General features: G+C 32.3%; 1 protein-coding gene across 1 annotated transcript in view; it reads right to left on the bottom strand.

Moving 5' to 3' along the window:
• LOC125067482 (suppressor of lurcher protein 1) overlaps positions 1-20,535 on the bottom strand; it is a 229,540-nt gene that overhangs the window by 50,438 nt on the left and 158,567 nt on the right. The window contains exons 7-9 of the mRNA XM_047676140.1: positions 20,363-20,451; positions 14,509-14,631; positions 12,550-12,621 (exon numbers count right to left, since the gene is read on the bottom strand). Coding sequence (XP_047532096.1) covers positions 12,550-12,621; positions 14,509-14,631; positions 20,363-20,451 — 284 coding nt within the window. The remainder of the gene's footprint in view (positions 1-12,549; positions 12,622-14,508; positions 14,632-20,362; positions 20,452-20,535) is intronic.

Raw genomic sequence — 20,535 nt, 5'->3', positions numbered from 1 at the left:
TGATGGTAAGATTTACATCGGCGCTGTAACAAATATTAACCACTCCTAACATCGCCAAAACACCACAAATCTTGGGAACTACGATATCATGTCCCTTGTATCTGTGGTTACACTGAATCAATCTCCCTTATTTCAATTATATAAGGCACTGACGAAAATTTTGTAATAAGTAGGTCCCGGCCAACACTTTACTTCACCGACGAGCACGAGATGAATTATAAACACAAATTAAGCACATGAAAATTCAGTGGTGCTTGCCTGGGTTTGAACCCGAAATTATCGGTTAAGATGCACTCGTTCTAACCACTGTACGCGTTCTAACCACTATTTGTTATATAATAATAGCATTAAATAATCGTTACGTGAAAACAGCCGGTCTTTGCGCATTGATTGAGTTAACTAAATATCTAGTAGCGTGAACTGATGCTGAATGTATGTACATACCTACTACTACGAATAATAAAATTGAACGATCAGTTATGTTAATTTGTTACGTGTAATATAGTGTTGAAATAAATGATGTATTTAATATAACATTGAAGCTGAAATTCTGTGGTCTTTCCTCTGGGAAACCGGATTTAGTACCGACGGTGAAAATATTATGTACGTCATGTAACGGCTTAGAAAACAGATAAATAGGTTTCGGTAAGTTGATTTAAAAAGACAGATCTACGTTCGTTTGTTTGTGAATTAAAAACTGAAATTTATTTAAGCAAAGCACATTTGAAATATTATATTACAAACATTAACTTATGTTTATCTAAGTTTGAAATTCTATTCTTGACTTAATACATAATGACTTCATTTAATAAATTTATACTTAGAACAAGCATTTCTTGCGACTTCGTGCGCGTTTGAATTTAACAAAAAAAAATTTTTGTAGCGTAAGTTACTCCTTATTACATTTGCCACAAAATCGGTCCAGCCGTTCCAGAGATTAGCCAGGACTAAACAGACAGACAGACTGACAAAAATTAAATGTTATTTTGGTACATGTACCGTGTATACATACATATGCATTTAGTATATAGCGATTGTTTTAATATTACAAACAGACACTCCAATTTTATCTGTATAGATTGGTTTCAGAGTGAAATGAGTCTCCTATTATAGTGATAAAATTTTAATAGACAATTTTCATTGCTTGTACGTTTGATCTCTACTTGACTCAATACAAAAGTTAGTCCAAGCAAAACAATGCTACGTGTGCTTCCTATTTTAGTAGTCAAACAGGAACACTGAAACAAACTCGTGCCAGCAAATGCGACGATAAAATATAACCATATGCATATGTATGGACAATAACACTATACGGAACTAGAGCTACCATCTTTAGTATAATTAAATGAGGAATCCGGCTAATCTTAGATTATGGTAAGACTAGGAATGGAAAACTATTATATTAACGTACATTACCAGTAATGTAAACATATTCTATATTTAATAAAAATATTAGTTTTGTGATAGACATCCTTAAAGTTAAGTTTCAATATTCGATATTCAAATCGTGACTTACAAATATATTTTTTTATTTTTAATTCTAATATTAATTCTCTTCTATATGACGTGACAATGACAATGACGTGACAATCCAAAACTACGGTCATGTCGTCAGCAAGTTTCGTGTATGAATTGTCATACTATGTATTTTACAAACAGCAACCAAACTAATTACTTGGTAACATCAAATAACTGTTTATTAAAATGTCGTATTTCATTAAATCAGATTTTGATCGATAGGTTTAAATTTAATTCAACACTGCAACATGGCAATACTTTTATTTGATTTGATATAAAAGTTATCTGTATTCTGTTCGTATGATACGTGGAATTATACTCAAAGGAACAGTGCTAATCATAATCGTTATTCATAATTATAACTATAATAATTCCATTTTCAAATATGTTACGATATACATATTATATTTTATCAGTGAATTATAAAAATAGAGATTCATAGAATATTGATATAATTAAAAAAAATCGAAATATTTAAATTAGTTACCATCGTTATTAAAAAATATTTTTTCTGTGTGTTAAAAAAAAATATTTTAAATAAAACAGTTGGCAAAACTTGAGTGGTATATTTCTTTTAAAGAGTAATTAATTGAATATAGATATTATTAAACCAGCACAATTTAAAAAATGTGCCTAAAAATATATTAGTTACAGAAAAAATACTGCATAAATCTTACTAAATAATTTCCAAACTATGCCATGTCCGAAAAGGTTTAATTTTATGGCAACCTTACACTTAACGAACTTACTGGAAATTTCAGTAAATATTCGAATCTACTTAATTTTATACGTATTCATCCAAGGTCGAAACAGAATGCTTTGCTCAGAAAATTTGTATTTGAACTGAACTAACTTTGTATATTTTCAAGCTCAAGTGAAAATAATATATTTTATAAAAATATATTATATAAAAAATATAAAATTTATAAAACTTTACACCCCTCGAGGAGTGATTTAAAAAGTATCCTTCCCCGGGACTCAAACTATTTTAATATAAAAATTTATCTAAATCCGTTCAGTGGTCTAAGGGAGAAAACCAGACAGAGTTACTTTCGCGTTTATATTATTAGTATAATATATCAATAATTATTTAATAAGTGTTATTTATTTTCTCTCATTGTCGCAAGCAAACTCAAAAATGACTCTTGTCTATTTTAAATAAATAAATTTAAATGGGATAAACGTAAATATATTTTATATTTCCAAATCGATTTATAACGGATTTCTGAGGTTACAAACGTATAAAATACACCTAATTCAGAATTTTGTTATTTTTTATTAAAATGTATATCTGAACTTATTCAAAACCCAGGCAAGGTCTGAGCTTTCTCGGACTTAATTTTTGTTAATTATTTATTTCCTCCTAGGCGTGAATGGTACTACATAAGACTACTAATAACCCCTAATGGAGCAAGAGGTCCTCGAAGAGGAACCTGCAAACATTTCAGGAGAAAGCCTTCCTGAAATGTTTGCCCTATGTGATTTTCAATAGCCCCTATTACTAAATTTGCTATGTTTGTATTCAAAATAACCCTTAATAATAAGCCTTTTTGCCTTCGTGAATTAAATTAATAGCATTGTTTTAATCCGAATCAGTGTCGGTAAATGTAATTTTAATGTGAAAATGCAATACAGTGTATTTGGTATTGTGTAAGCAAAAATATTCAGCCATAAAATTCATGGTCAATAAAACACTACGAGTACATATACATCCAACGATGGTAGATCACACCGTTTTGTTCATTCCCACTGAATAAACCAGACCTGTGATTGAAATGTGGTTTTCGAAACAGTTGGATAGAATTGTAACATTTAATACCTTATAATATATTTGTGTAGTCGTAATAATCCTGGTTGGATTATTATTGTTATTAAATATTAACAGACTATATAAAGGTCATAAAAGTCTAAATAAATTTAAAAAAAAAAACATATTATTTCATCTGTGACGTAATATCGACGCATCCACTTAACGATCAAGAATTAAAGCCTTGTTGATTTTTTATTTCAATTTGTATAAAATTATATTTTATTAAATTCCAATTACAATAGTTATGAGCTTCTAAAATTTCTGTGATCACCCTAAATTGCTTAGAAGCGTCAAGCGTGATTGACCTTGATTTTGAATTGATTATTAATCATTAAGGGTTTTAATACTATGTTTATATACCTTTGCATTACTTTGGTGATACATTAAAAAGGGCGAATAATGTTGAACATGGGAATGGTTACACACATAAACTTATGTTTTCTGTTATCAGTCATCTGGCATTCGAAAAAAAAAATCGGATGATTTTGTTAATATGAAACCATCGTACAACTTATATCCAACTAGTAAAAATATTAATTTTTAGTCAATTTCAAAGGAGAGTAGGCCCGGGAAATATTAAAGTGCATAAGTGCACAACACAAGCTCACTCTCTGTGGACTACCTCATAATTCGATGTAAGGGAAAATCCTCGCAGTGAGGCACGGGATTGCCAACTTTTAGACTCCGGGGTGAGAATTTCTCGACGGATAAACCTCATAATTTATTTTTATTGGCTTTGACCCCACGACCCAATAAACTTGCCACACGACCAAAGAGGCAGTTCCCTTTTATTAAATAAATAAAAAAGTTTTTATGCATATGCGTTGATATTTCAAATTTCGAATCATCACTAAAATTAGAAGCGTGCAAGTGTTGATAATATGGTCATTTTGAATTTGCCAGCCAGCCTTTAAGCACTAAACACATATGCACCCTGATTTTGTATCGAATTTATATTAGAGAACATTCAATTTGAAATTTAATTAAAACCCACAAACTTCTCAGTCAGCGCAAATATCTGCGACACCATTCCATTTGTAAGGTAAACCTTTTATTAGCAATCGCGTTGCCTCGTTAGGGCTCTTCTATTGAGAGTTCGTTTAATTGCATCGTTCTGCTCATCGGTGGGTTGCTGAGATTCGTTATTTACTTCGAATATTCTAGTTAACTGCAAGATTTTAACATTACTTTCAACAGTTGTATTTTTTCTATCCTATACATTAATGTATATGTACCAAAGGTATCAAAGGTACCGGGGGTATGGACTAAACGTAAGCACATTCAAACTTTACTGTATTTATTTCAAGCATTCGTAGAAAAAATACACGTTATAATACAAGTTATACCAAAGATCTAGAATACGAAGGAACTAAAGCCTGTCACATATAATTCGGCTTAGAAGCTAATCTCACGCGAAATGGAAGTACTAGGAGATATGTCTATTACAATCGAGACTCGAAATACGAAAACATATCTGTAACTAATATTATAAATGATATAGTGAGTTTGTTTATTTGTTCGTTACGTTTTTACGTCGAAACTATTTAGCTGATCATCTTGAAATTTTGCATAAACGTTGTCAGGGATATAGAATTGGGTATCTAGCCCTTGATCTCCACCTCAAACGCGATTTGGAACCAGTATTTTAATAATTTAGATATACAATGATTATTTATTTAAAGCAATTAGTAATAAAAAACAAACATTTCATTCGTTTCAAACGAACGATGCATTGTAATAGATTAAAAAGTACGAATTAGAGAACGTTCCGAATGGAAAAATCAGCTTTTTGTTCCTTTTAGAATTAACTTTACAAATATTGACTTTAAATCGGACAAACATTCCCGGACTTATTCGTCGGACAAACAGTGACTGCGGCGTAATCATTCGTGAAATTGCAAGTCGTTTTAAAGGTTTTACAGCTAGAGCTTGGTCGCTAACGGCTCACTGGGCAAACTAGAGATAAACCAATAACAATACTGAACGCGAGATAGAAAGATAAATACGAAATTGTGGAAAATACAATATAGAAAACGTCACACTTAGATATCTTGTTAGTATAGGATAAGGGAGATAATGGAATTGTACATATCATGGATACAGGAGAAAACGAAAATAAACGAATTATAAAAATGTTGTCTTGAAAATGTATATTATAATTTCAAATTGATTTTATACTTTTGTTCCACGTTTATACCTACCATTATGTGTTATGACATTTGGCACGCGTATATCGCCTGTGGCAGGGAGAAAAGGGTAAAAAACTTACGCGGGATTCCTTTCATTCCGATCGCTAAAGCAGTTCCATGGAGAAAATGTTTTGATATTTTGAAAAAAAAAATGCAAATTTAATACTTGCCTGTATTTTGGAGCGACAAAAAATTTCTTTTTTTTCTCATAGTTTTAAATATTTGTATCGATGGTTATTGATTATGTGCATGTATCTTTAATTATAAAAACTGAAATAAATATAGAAACCATAAATAATAAAATTCGCAGTTCTAGTGAGTATGACGTTGAAGTATGAATCGGGATCAAACTTAGAGTAGGCTAAATAGTTACTGTTGAAAATTCCAGCCTCAGATTCACTGCCAAGTTTTGAAAGTCACCGTTTATCAATTGGCAATAGTTTATGAAAGTTTTCAAGATAACGCCCACGGTTGGTTCCATCAGAGTTTGCTGCAATAACTAAAGGCAATATTAACCAATAGTGTGAAGATGTCATGTTTCTATGTAGGCTAAATTATCCAATAGTAAGAAGAAGCGATGTTTCGATTTCTGTAGTACTCGACTAGCCTTCAGGCATGTCTAGAAACTTGTACATCGAAACTTTAATTAAGGCTAAAGGAAGGAGGTTTACTCAGCGGAAGATCTGCAGTGGTTAGATTTATTTAATCTCAATTTTTAGGAGGTTATAAAAAGTAAAGTCAAAATTTATTTAGATGTAATTCTGCCTTTACTGTGTTTATTTAAAATATAATTTTAGTATAGTTTTGATAAAATGTACCTCACACTGATCAGATTCCAAGCCGTTCGTATTCCGGTTTGAGGGGTTAGTAAGTCAGCGTTGCTAAAGACAAAAGGGACATAACATCTTAAGTCCTATGATATATGGAACATTGGCGATGTGAAGAATTAAATATCTTCCGGTGCCAAATGTCTATGGGCAGTGGTGACCACTAGCTATTAGGTTTCCCATTTGCCCGACCGCTTACTTATAACATAAAAAAGGTTAATTCGCGTTTTCTCACACCTAAGATAGAATTCCTTCGTAACCTATTTCGCGGGATTGTCCAGGCATGTTTAATGCAAGGCTCGCTGCAACTTGTTTGATTATTTATATAGCAGCGAGTCTGATGTTTTATTCTATGCCACTATTTTGCTCGGATGCATTTCGAGAGAGAAATTATTAAACATTAGAGTATACTTTAAACATTTTTGATATACGTTGTATTAATAAATTTAACTGGTTAAGCAAAGCTTGGTACGAGTACTGCTAGAGTGTTTGAGTAGCAAGAATTTTTGTTCAAATCGACATTTGACTTCGTTCTATGTCAATTAATAAATTAAAAATAAAAACTTCACGTATCTATTCATTTTTACCCAATACATACTTATTTTACAAACACACACACGCAAATGTTAAGATATTTATTAGTCCCAAAACTTCTGCAATATTGAAGGAAATTATTGGATATTCCATATTCCATATTCGAGAAACCAACATTTACGAAACTTACGTTGTTACACTACGATATTCTGTAAATATGTATCATGAGAGTAGTATATATGCAATAATCACTTCAAAATTCATATGTTTCAGGAAGAGGTTCTATATAATTTTAAAATAAACATGAAATGAATTATGACGTTCCTGTATGTTGATTTCGCTGTACTCTCTTATCTTACTCTCTCTCATGCTTTATGTGAAAAGGCACAAATTATATTTATAACTATATATGTATAACTATCAAATGAAGAACTCCGACGTTGCATTTCTATTGAATTATATTTTATATATCAAATTTTCTATGCAGCAATTATGTAACCATTTTACAAAGTTTTTTTTAATTATAAAATTGTAAGAACGTCATTCATTCCATATTCCCACATTGAAGTAGAATCACCGTTCGTAGAATTATTTTTCATTCATTTTCATCAATTGTTCGTAGACGTTTGAATATAATTAAAGTTAATTTTAAAATCATTTCGGTTTTTATAAAGCCTCTGTCTGTCGCAAACGTAATTTTTGTACTGTGACAAGTGTATTGTGACACTTTTTAAGTAAACACGAGTTGAATTAGTTTGTTACTATAAGGTAACCGTGTCATTGTCAATGTTTCTTACTATTCTCTTTCTTTCTCTCTCTTTATGTTTCAGGAAAAGGCGCGATACAATTTTCAATTAAACAGAAGTTAATTATGACGTAACTGTGTAGTAACTATGTTGCTTTCGCTGTTCTCTCTTCTCTCTCTTTTTCTCTTTTCTCTTTATACACAAAATATTATGCATGAGCAGTTAATGTGACTACACCAGAAAATTAAAGTGCCCAAGGCGGGATTCCAATTAGGATTTCTTTCAGCCAACAGCCAATAATCGATATCTAATGTTTTGTAAAAATATATTTTACAGAAAAATAAAATAATCATTTATGTATAATAATTAAAATGATATTTATACTGTAACATTTACATTTAAATGAAACAAATAAATCTAAAATATGTACCTCAATATAATCTGAAAGTGAGTTTCCTAATTCCAAATTATAGTAACTAGTTGTCACTCGCGGTTTCGCTCGTATTTTAGAGGTTAGTCGTCAGGTTTTGAGTATGAAACGTATATGATACCTCCCTTAGGATTCAAGCTTACTTCATACTAAATTTTATCAAGTTCGGTTCAGATGTTTGGCTGTAAAACAGCATCAGACAGACATACAGAGTTACTTTCGCATTTATAATATGAGAATAGATGAAAAAAAACGTCACATCAAACCGACGCGACCACCGAAACGGGCGAAAATTGGCTTTCCCTATCTCTATCCTATCTACCGATATGGTTTTTATAAAAAAAAAAAATATATATTTTTAGTATAGTTAGTGGTATTATCTGCGAAACGTAAAGCTAAATTTACCAATGACGTACTGATACGGAGATATAGTAGGGTAAGTATATGAAGATGTAACGTATTGGTGCGTTGCATGCGAATATGCTAAATAAGCCGAAATTGTCCGGTGATTTGAACACGTTAATCTTAATATCGATGATTGTGAGTTAAAACGCAGGCAATTGATCGCTGAATTTTCATGTGCTTAATTAGTGTTCTTAATTAATCTCTGAGGAATCCTGTTTATCCATCAACTCGCATTGGAGCAGTATCTATATACCAGATTCAAACGTTCTCAAGAGAAGAGGATGCCTTAGCAGCAGGTATATTTTCATAGACTGTTACTTTGATAACCGTTAAGTATTTTTTTGGAATACAATTTTATACCGGGCTATAAAGCAATATTTGCTGTCAATTTCTTCTGACAGAGATGCTAAAGAGCAGACAAAAATATTGTGCGGGGTTTCTGGGTTACACGCCTAGCTGGGAGGCTTCGAGAATTTTTGGACGAGTGTCTTTTCAGTGGGCAATTCCCGTAGACATGGAAGGAGAGCAGGTTGGTCCTGTTGCAGAAAGTGAGCCATCCACTGAACTCTTCTTTGGCATACAGACCAAGGCCTTCGAAGTGGCACGGTAGTATGAAAAGGAAAAGACGGAGTGGGTACCACTGGTTTAGTGGGTAACTTGAAGCAGTCCTTGCCGGCGCTGCATCTGGTCCCACCAAACCCCCCAAATAAGACGCGTAATATCGTATTTTCAGAGAGATAAAAAAGGTTAATTAATATAATATAATAAATATTGTATCAAATGTTTAATATAATTATTGTGATTATAAAATAGACTCCAAACTATGGCTGTCGATTAATGTTCAACTCTTTTATATATTTTTAATTAGTCGACGCTAGCCACAAGTCCCATATAGAACTTCACATTTATATATCTGGATGTGAAAAAAAAGAACGAACAACAAATGGGTTTATTCTTGCGTGAGAGCTCGTTTTGAACTACAGTTCGTATACGTCAAATAAATAAATATTCCACAGTATAGAGTTAGAAAATGCAGAAACAATTGTATTTGTTCATGGGCTTCAAAGTGAAGTGAATTTTCTAACATTAAGATCGTTAGGGACGTATTGTGTACTAACGCGCCTTTGACTGCTTAAAATTTCGTCTTTTGTGTTTTTGTTGCTGTGAAATTGCACTAATTGAATCTTGACTTTTAACCAAATATTCGCTTTTAATATTTGTGCATAATATTACATTGTTTGGTTTAAAAAAATAGGTTATTCCCTTCTCTACATGTCAAGCTACATATTATATTTTTCAAGACCTTTACCTTTACCTGACTACTATCACTTACACATAACTTTGTCCCGTTTTTATCAAGAATTAAAAAAGTAAAACCTGTAAATATCTCACTGCTGTGCAAATGCTCATATGGAGAAGTTTTTAAGCTTAAAAACTATGCAAATTCACCACGCTGCTCCGGTGGGTTGGCAGAGTTAAATTTCAAAAAAAAAACCTCATGATATCAAATTTCCTTCAAAGCTGAGCATGACATGAATTGAGGACGCAAAAGTAAAGTTGATCTTTGAAATTGAAGTTAATTCATGTATTCAATCCAATGGGGCATCATAGCTAGATAATAAAAATACGCCAAGACCGTAACTGGCATAAGATACTCATCATCATCAGATTTATTAAATATCAGTACATTTATCTCATCCAATTAACCAAATGTACTTAACTGTGAATTAAAAAAAACTTGACTTTCAACTTCAACATCCTAATGCAAGCATAATCTACCTAAAAGTTGGTCAATATCTATTATCTGATATCTAAATTCTCTAGCTCCCCTCATGTATCTGTTGGTAAATGTTTGATTTATTTTCTATTAATCTTTTGAGTAGTGTCTGTGTATACTAGCTTCAAGTATTACCAATGTTAGTCATGTCTATACGATATACATGAACTATATACATAATATCCGTCGTATTTAAGTGTATTTATGCCTCGTTAGTCTAGTGGGTAGCTAACAAAGCTGTAGAACGAGTTCGGAACGAGTCAATAAAATGTTGGATTTTTCTGTTAAAAAAAATCGCAGTAGCTGGTCGAATTTTAGAATTTTATGTTTATAGGTATTCCCGTATTTCGGATATCTTGTTAGACCTGTTGGTCATGTGCCTTTATCTTCAGAAGACATGTCGGTACCCCGTCCCATAAGCTTATGAGCGCGAGGGATATAAGAGTGCACCTATGAGCATAAAATTGTGCAAAATTATATTAATTCCTGTGAAATTTTCTATACAAAAAATGACGTATTTTGAACATTTTGCAAGTATCCTGCAGGAGGATGCAAATCCCTGCCCTTTAATCATTAGCAGTCCTTGCTTTTTTTTCAAATTTGAAGCACTGTAACCCAAAAAGCCAGCGACATAGGACCTTAATTAATTGGATCAAATTGACTTGTATCGATTTGAACTTTTAACCCCAATATGAAACACGAGTGAATTATATAGCGAATGATCGAAAGCAGTTCGAAAGTGTCGTAAATATATTATTGTATTATATTTTATTATCGTTTTAATACTTTTTGGAACGGATCATTGGATAATTTTCAAATATTTTTTTTCCGAAATATTTGTGCCATGGACGACAAAAGGTATACTCGTAAATAAATTTGTATGTTCTACAGGAAAAATATCGTCCATATTAATATTAAGGATAAAAAGCAAGTATATTAACCGATTAACAAAATGTTTGTTCATAAAGGATAAATGTTAGACAAATTGATAGATTGCTTCACGTCCTTTATTCTTAACACAATACCCAAATACATACTAATTCTACATACAACATCTATAGAAGATTTAAGCTGATATTAAATTAATTAAGAAAAGAAAATGAAATGAAAGACTATAAAATTCATATTATTTTCTAAAAAAATTAATGTTCTTTAGACGAGACGTGCGGTGAATTTCAATAAACGTTAAAATAACTATTCATTGAGCACGACGCTATATATTTTTAATTGACGTTTTTTATCATGTAGTTTCAATACTGAATTCAGCTGATTGAAAATTGTAAGCGTTTTAATATAGTTTATAGAATTCGTTTATTAAAATAACAGACTGTTAAAGCCCTATTGCATAACTTTTTTAAAGCCTTCTCTCATTTTGAGGTTAAAGTCTACCACGCTGTTCTAATTCAGATTACTAGATACACAATTTTTGTGGTTGATTTTTATAGTGTATATACGTCACAAAATATTTGATGGAAGATTATCGGGTAATGCGTTTATTTTGTTTACATTACTACATAGCTGAAAAATAACTGCACGGATTTCAATAAAAATACAGGTGATTTTGTTCGAATCCATATAAATAAATGTTTGTATTTATCATTAATTTAAATGAATATTTTCGAAAATATTACAGATTTAAAACGCATGGACATATAGCGGTTTGTCTAATGACTGAAAAACGGTGAACGGTGTAAGACATTCTGTAGTATATTTAGTATCAGCATTGCGCCCGTGCGAAGCCGGGGCGGTTCGCTAGTGTCTTTATATAACGTATATTCTAATCGAAGAAGAATAGATTTAAATAATCTACGCGTCATCGACATTCAAAACGACAATTTTACGACTCCATAAGAAATAAGTAAGAAATAATAAAGAAATCTTGTTAAAAGTTTAATTACAACAATATAATATATCAAGTACACCTTAATATTTATCACGCAAGAACTCAGTTTTTGGGGGGGCCTTGAGCCCCATTAGACCACTCCGCTAAATCCGTCACTGTCAAAAGACTATAACAGATACTTCACTTAAATGTTAAGTGATCATAATGGTGTACAAAAGTACTAAGTGACACATTTTTTAATTGAACTGTTTTTCAGTAAATTCTATAATTAGTCTTCTCTGTTTAAGTAAGGATGTTATCATAGCAAAATCCCAATATCTACTAAATGTTGAGTTTCGTGTTTGTCTTCTATATTATCGATATGTACAATAATATATTTACAGAGAGTTATTTGAAATTATTACTATTTATGCTCTATAGAGTTTTACTTTGTATGTTAAGTGCAGTTTTAATAAAATGTAACTACTTACTTGTGGCGCTAACTTCAGGCCCCAGTGATTCGAATGCTTTTCCGAAGCTCAGCTTCAAAAGGCGATCTGAATCTAAAAGAAAAAATAGTGTATAACGCCATCTATCGGAAAACATACGAAACAGTTTAACAGAAGAGAAAATAGGTACAAAGAGAATTAGCTCGCGGCGAAAGAGTATGCAATATCAATCATAGATGGCGCTGTTTTCAAATTTATATACATAATTTCAAAATCAATTAACGTTTAAAAAATACCTTGGTTGTTATGTAAATAATACATTTTTTTCAATAATCTTTATCTTTATTATTTACCAATCGTATTACTCTATTACTCAAGTCATTATCGTTGAATTAAGTATGCTAGTACTTACTTTACTAGTGGTAAATGTATGCAGGCTTATCTCGGGAGGTATCCAGTAACGAGTTACTCTATTGACAAACATGACTATTCCGAATTAATGTTATTGAACTGTGAGTGAGCGATGCGAATTACAAGCACATTTTCGCGGTCAAGACGTAGTTTCTACTTCTAACAGCACCAATGTTTTTTTCATATATAATAATTGTTTCTTTAACTTTTTGATTTATTAATTTCATAATCTTAACAATGTACTGATAAAGGTGTACCCAACTAGAGAACTCGCCTATGTTCACCAATGATTACCAGTTGCCTGATGAGGATGATGATCTAAATTAAATCACTTTAAATTGTTATTTTTACGTTGAATTATAGCTTCCCAATTCAATACAAACTAGTTTAAATTCGTACATAATACATCGGCTACCCCTAATTGAATGCTTTGACAATACTACCGACAAGTTTGTTTTGATTAATATTCAAGGCTAATTAAAATATTCAGCTGTTTAGTACTCAGAAATTAATATCAGCCAGTCGTTTATCGGGGTGATAATTTATTAGAGACTTAAGACTTATTGGTACAGTTCAAATATGCATGGACAAGTTATAAGCTGTTGAGGAAACTATAAACCGTCTGGAAGTAAGCCAGCTCCATTCAGACCTTATTTGCTAAACTTGCAAATATATATATATGAATATATATATATAGTCTGGTTTTGAATACCATGTACATTAGACTTAAATATTTAATGTACAAACTTCCGTTTTAATCTTACTGGATTACAATTTTTATTTCACTTTATCAGGGCCGGGTCTACCGTATGGCTTTTTGGGCTTTTTGGGATTTAAGGGACCCCTAGCTGAGTCAAGTCAAAGTCAAAATTAGACGATAATGCGAAAGAATCCATCGTTTTATTAAATTAAACAGATCGTATGGTTCGCAGCCCTGCGAATCTTGCAATTAATCATACCAATTCAATTAATTTAATTCAAGTCTACGTTCAGGTGTGTCTTAAGTGGGGCACCTAAGTAGTATTAGCCCAGCCCTTTAAACTCACGGTCCGGCCCTGCATTTTATTAAGAAACTTTATACATTTTTTTTATAATACAAAGTATTATATCAATAAATAATCATTAAAAATTTTCCGCGAGTCATGCGTGGCAAGCTGGCAATATAAGTAGGTATTGTTCACCGTATAGACGTCTGTGTGTTTATTTTCTATGATATAGGTTAACGTACAGCAAATTGGCCACCCTGATGATAAGTGGTCACAATCGCCCATAGACAATAGTATTGCAAGTAATATTAGCCATTACTTACATCACCAATGCGTCACAAAGCATAGAAACTAAGACGTTATGTCCCTTGCGCGATGTACCTATAGTTACATTAGCTCACTCACCCTTCAAATCGGAACAGCAATGCTAAGGTATTGCTGTTTGGCGGTAGAATATGTAATGATTGGGCGATACCTTACCTAGACTGGCCTGCAGAAACTATCAATAAATTTTGTATCCAAAACTTATATTTTCTTACAAATATGCAAACAATTCGTATATTTGATATTTACTTGTCTGGATAAAATAGGATTCAAAAATTACCAGCTGCAGTTGAGTCGGGGGGCGGTTGGAAATGGTAGGTGGCTGCAAACCCCTGGCCCGGGGACGCAGAATTGGCAGTGAACTGTAGCAGCAGTGAGGGACCCGTTGACAGTACCTCGTAACCTGTGACATACATAATCTTTAATTGTACAACAAAACAAATCCCTTCTACTGTAATACAATCTAATAATAAGCCGATGTTCTGGGTTTAAAACCAATAAAAATTGTCATTAGCAGCTTGGAGCCTGAAGACTTGTCTTTCGACGTCCAATTGGATTTTGAGTGTGAGTAGCTACTTATACTTAAATATTTATAGTATATAAAAAATACCACTAACATTGAAAAGAAAACTGACTTGAAAAGATCCAGCGAATATAAACTCAGCGATCTCTTCATCCAATTTTATGATCGTTCAATATTCTGAGAATATAAAATAGCCTAGAGGCGATCGCTCCGTTCTATGTGTCCTTTTTATATTTTTATTTAAAAACAAACTCAGGCGGCTTAAACTATTTTAAAATCGTATTCATTGCCTCATAAAAAAGTTACTGATGCTGTGTTCTCGAGGAAATGTCGTTATAACTTATATAGGTACTATTTGTTCCTTGTTTTAATATTATAAGCATTATAATTTCTCAACATTGTTTAATATTTCGAATATATATTTTCTTTACTTTGATCAGTTCATTTCCAAATTAATCCTTATATCAATTTCAAGTATAATCTAACTGCGGAAGGGCAGCAGTGCGATTATCTTTTATTAATCATTATACGTAGTATATGCTTTAATCAATTGTGATTCGATTTTGTTATTGATAGGCTGAGGGGGATTTGTTATTGATATTTATTACAGAGCTAATGTCTATGGGCGGTGGATATCACTTTTCAAATTAGCCCGCAAGCCTATTTCAAATGAAAACAGGTACATAAGTTGGTAGATCATTTTATATAATAATAGCGTAATCCGTTTGTCGTCACAGTGATTGTGGGACGATAACGTGGATGGAAGATCGGTTGTGGTCTTTGAAGAGTTCCAGCTGTAGATGTGTAGAAAATTAAAGGGGATTCTTGATTGCAATTTACTAATTACGATTACGATTTAACAAATAATTAATTTTATAAGTATAATGTTTTTTTTTTACAGTACACAAGAGAACACATTTCTGTATAATATAGGGACGAATCAAAATTTACTTTGAATTATTACTGCACATGTCATGACGGCGTGGAATTGAACCATTTCCCATTTCAATCGGAATTCTTTCAAAGAAAAATAACCCGTTCCCTTGTCACTAGTAGCAGCGATGTGATTTCACATATTTCCATCTTAGTAATGAAACTTTAAAAGGAGATAGGAAACTTGGAACATGTTTATTGTTATTCAAAGTAACTCGTAAATGTTCCAATGCTTGGCTTAGAATATCTGTCCTATTGAAGATAAGATTATTATTGGAGTTTATTTTTGGTATACGAACATACTGTTCTAATGTGGGTCGACAGATATCACGGTTTACGGATATCACGGTTTAGATTTTAAAACTGGTTTTCCCTCACGACTTCGCACGTCTTTGAGGTGTGTCAGACTATACACAATATTTTTTTTCTCGAAGATAGAAGTCAATAAAATATAATCTTTAAATAACACGAAATATACTTGTCTTGTGTTGAATCCACAATCTTCTGTCAGGATTCATGCGTTGTTGGGTCTAAGATCAATTTCGCGTTTAAATTATAAGTACCTAACACTTATTAGTTTTTACATAACCAATTCAATTTCATGTCTGAAGTCCTATTCTGTAAGAACTCGCTTTGTATATCACTCTTGAGACGTGTCCAACTTACGGTGATAAGTTTTTGATTTGATATCATTTAAAGGTATGTTATTATTATCACGGAAAATGTCGCATATCACATTTGCATACCCTATTATAATTACACATTGGTCTTAGGAATAACTATTCCGTATCTAAAATTATTAGTCTGTTATTTTCAACAATTGATTAAGACATTACCTATAGTTCAAAAACAAATCAAATAAAAGAGGACTTCATTTTTAAATTAGTTAAAATATAAGCGTTGCTTTAAATGTTCAGCCAACGCTCAAGATTAATACATCTGACTAGAACGTTACTCTCCAAATGATACAAATATTATGTATACTTTTTTCAAATAGGTAATTATGAAAACTTTTGAACCATAATTTTGCAAGGTTAATTTAATGATTCATTTTCTCCATATAATACAAATTGGACCAATTTAGAGTGTGAATATAAACCTTGTTACGTTATACGTCAAGCACCATTTTCTACAGTAGTCGTGACAGTATAAAAGTTGAATTCACTTCGACGTGGCATTATTCATTCAGAAGCGGACTGCGACTGAGGTGACGTGCTGATAGAATGCTCGGCTGGATCGATCGATCGCGTACAATGAAATCGCGGCTTCAAAGTATATTGCGAGGAATAACTCATTTTATATGTATTGGAGGAAATACCACTATTAAATTGCTTGCGATGAAATGGCGAAAGAGTTATAACTCAATACCTTAGAAAAGTTATGCGGATACGAATGGAGTTGCTATTTTCAACGGTAGTTTTGTATTTATAAAACATTTCAAACGATGTCGGATGGTTGTTGTTTTTAAATTGGTTGTCAAACAATGTTCTACCGCTATTCAAGCACGCAGTAAGTGAGGAAAAATGACGATTAAAAAAATTATAGACTATACTTCACTAAAGTTTATTAATTTAGCCAATTTTTTTCTTGATTGCGAGTACTCAACCATGTCTTGAATTTTTTCCTACTCGGGTTCCGATTCACGTACATCTTAAGGATGTCTCCTCTGACGCGCCTCGGATCAGATCATAGTTGGTGAGTTGGGAAGTCTGTTCGTAATACTAAGATGACATATAAAGCATAAATATGTTCTAATTAATTACAAAAATACAAGCCAACGTTAAAAACAGTTTCTTTTTTTTATTAAAGCTATAATATATTGACATCTATAAGAAACACACAAGCATCCTCAAATATTGCATACTGTTTAAAATTATATATCTATATGATGAAATAGAAAAATATAGTTTAAGTGATATAATATACAACTAACCCTTAACATTTAGCCGTAACATTCGAAAGAATACTTGGTGCATTACTTGACATCATGATTGATTATGAAAACGCTGAACGCGAGTTGCATTGTTGATACAGCAGTTTATATTAAAACTTGCTTACGTTCCCTCGAGTGCCGTACAAAATGTTGTTTTCGCTATGGTAGATAGGTAGCCACTCAATAAATGTCACAATGAAAAATTGTCTAACCGCCACGCTGCTCCGTTCCTTTAGAGAAGCTTTAGTGACGGTAACTCTTCATGGTACATTTATTCCGGTTCTTAGTTCCTTCCTAGAGTGACGATAATGATGTTGTCATTTATTACAGCTGTTCAGTCGCGTAAATAAAATTATGTTAAGCCAAAAAGCCAAATGTAACTCTAAATACTCGTAATCCAACATCAAATATGTTCAGACTAAAGTTAATTTAATTATAATAGGATTTATAAGTCATGTTTTGTGTGTCAGTTTTAAAATGACTGTTTCGGACAGGCACATAGTAAAAGTCTACTTGGATTTGGTTTTATTTTGATTTCGAATTGACTTTAATTCTCCACCGACTTAATGTTGGCTTGAATACATGATATATTTGTGTAGTTAATTCATAAATTAAAATTGACGAATCTATATTTATACTAATATTATAGATGCGAAAGTAAATCTGTCTGTTACGTTTTCATAGCCGAACAACTGAAGCGAATTTGATGAAATATGTTATGAAGTAAACTTGAACCTCGAGAAAGGACATATGCTACTTTTTAAACATAAAAACTGTCGATCAACCCCCCCAAACCAATCCCGATCCCTAAAATGCGATTGACAATTTTTTATTGCAATAGAATAATAAATAATTATATATAGTTAATTACCTTGACTTGTGTCTGTTTCAGACATACTTAGTACATTTTTGTTTATAGATAACATTAAAGGATACACGTAACATTACGGTTAGAAGATGTGACTATTAACCGTCGGTTCTGTTCAAACCCGGGTATCACAGTATCACTGTATTTTATGAGTTTAATTTGTATTTATAATTCATGTCTAGCTCGGTGGTGAAGGAAAACATCTTGAGGAAAATTGCACGTGAAGGATGAGAATTTGTAACGTGTATCCAACCCGCAGTGGACCAACGTGGTCGAGTGAGCTTGAATATCTTCTCCTTAAAAGGAAAGACTGTGACGCAGAAGTAAGACATTTATACGAGTTGGCTACTTACAATCATCGTAACAATATTAGGAACTCGGATATATATATTTATTTATTTGTTGTGTCGGGAGGCGGACTATTATTAAAGAGTTATCAAAGAGGGTACCATTGAAAACCAGCTTTAGGTGTCCACGCCTATTAATTGCTGAATGGTACACCTATTTGGGACACGTCATATATGTTTATTGTAATATAGTTTTTTTTTGTTTGTTTCTTTTAACCCTTTTTTTGTATCAATTCATTTTTTATTGTTAATTTTTTTTTTTTGTGTTCTTTTGTGTAAATGTTTTGTACGGTCCCAAATAAAAGTGTTCTTTCTTTCTTTCTTTCTTTCTTTCTTTCAAATATTAACCCTTACATTACCAATGCGCCACCAACCCTGAAAACTAAGATGTTATGTCCCCTTTGCCTGTAGATACACTAGCAAACCGAAACACAGAAACACTGAGTACTGCTGTTTTTAAGTAGAATATATGATGAGTGGGTTGTACCTACCCAGACGGGCTCGCACAAAGCTCTACCAACAAGATATATAGGAGTAAATTTATTATCGTGACGTATACAATAGCAGAAAACTTTATCCTTTTTAACGTAATCGCTATAAAATTACACACTGTAAACTAAAAGAAAATTTCTAGTGATCGTAGAAGATGAATACATCAGTAAAAGATATGAAATAAATGAACGCATCGACATATGTTGACGATAATCTTCTTGGTCAACTTCAGCGCTGATGTTCATTTATTTATCTGTTTATCTATTTACTTATTTATATTTCAATGATCATGATATATTATTAATTAACTACCGCTGCGATTCTATAAGAATATATTAAGGACTTACGGTGATACGACATTTTGAAATGTATATTATCATGATCAATGTCATGTCAATTTCTGACATATCACTGTCGTGTTCTGCGGTGAATTTCGAATTGCTCCGTACTTATAGCCGCTTTAAACTAATCGCGAGACTATTCGTCATCAATTTTATATATAAAATTGTAACAAAATGTTGAATGGGTTGATGATAAATCAAAATTGACTTCAAATTCAATTTCTCCTTATCAGCTTAAGATACAACATAACGTTATTCCTGAGAACATGATTTCAAATATAAGTTAGGTAATTTCTCTTTTAATTGATATGTTCCTGATCGGACTCTGTCAACGGAGACCAGAGAACTGCATCGAAGAAGTTATGGAGTACAAAGACAGGGCTCTCAGACTGGCAATCCCATGCGAAAGGTGAAAGACTTATCTCTTAACTCTACAAGATAAAGGAGCAACGGATTTACGAGGCTGTCCAGCTGCCAAACTTCAGTCTGCTACTGAGAGTTTCGTGATAGAAAAACTTAGTATGTTTTTATTGACCTATTCCCAGACTTGAATCCAAAGTTTTAGAATATGCAAGCTTATAAACTAGTAACTATCATAATGAGACAGTTTCATACATTTATAAATATTTACGTATGAAAAATATAAATGGAAAAACGAAACAGAACGGTTAAACAAATATAAAAACACGTTTGTTACCTGTAATCTCGTTACATAACATGGCGATAGTTGGCGCGTTCGTGTCCCTCCCATCGAATACTTTGATGATATCCGCACGTCGCAGGCAACTGCAAATAAACTAAAGATTAACTTCGTTAAACTCGGACGCTTCTGTACGATTGGTGATAGTTTTGAAACTCGTTGGTTTATCA

Source organism: Vanessa atalanta, chromosome 11 (genome assembly GCF_905147765.1).
Source record: "Vanessa atalanta chromosome 11, ilVanAtal1.2, whole genome shotgun sequence".
Lineage (NCBI taxonomy): Eukaryota > Metazoa > Arthropoda > Insecta > Lepidoptera > Nymphalidae > Vanessa > Vanessa atalanta.
The sequence above is the reverse complement of the archived record's forward strand: the minus strand, read 5'-3'. Positions and strand labels throughout refer to the sequence as shown.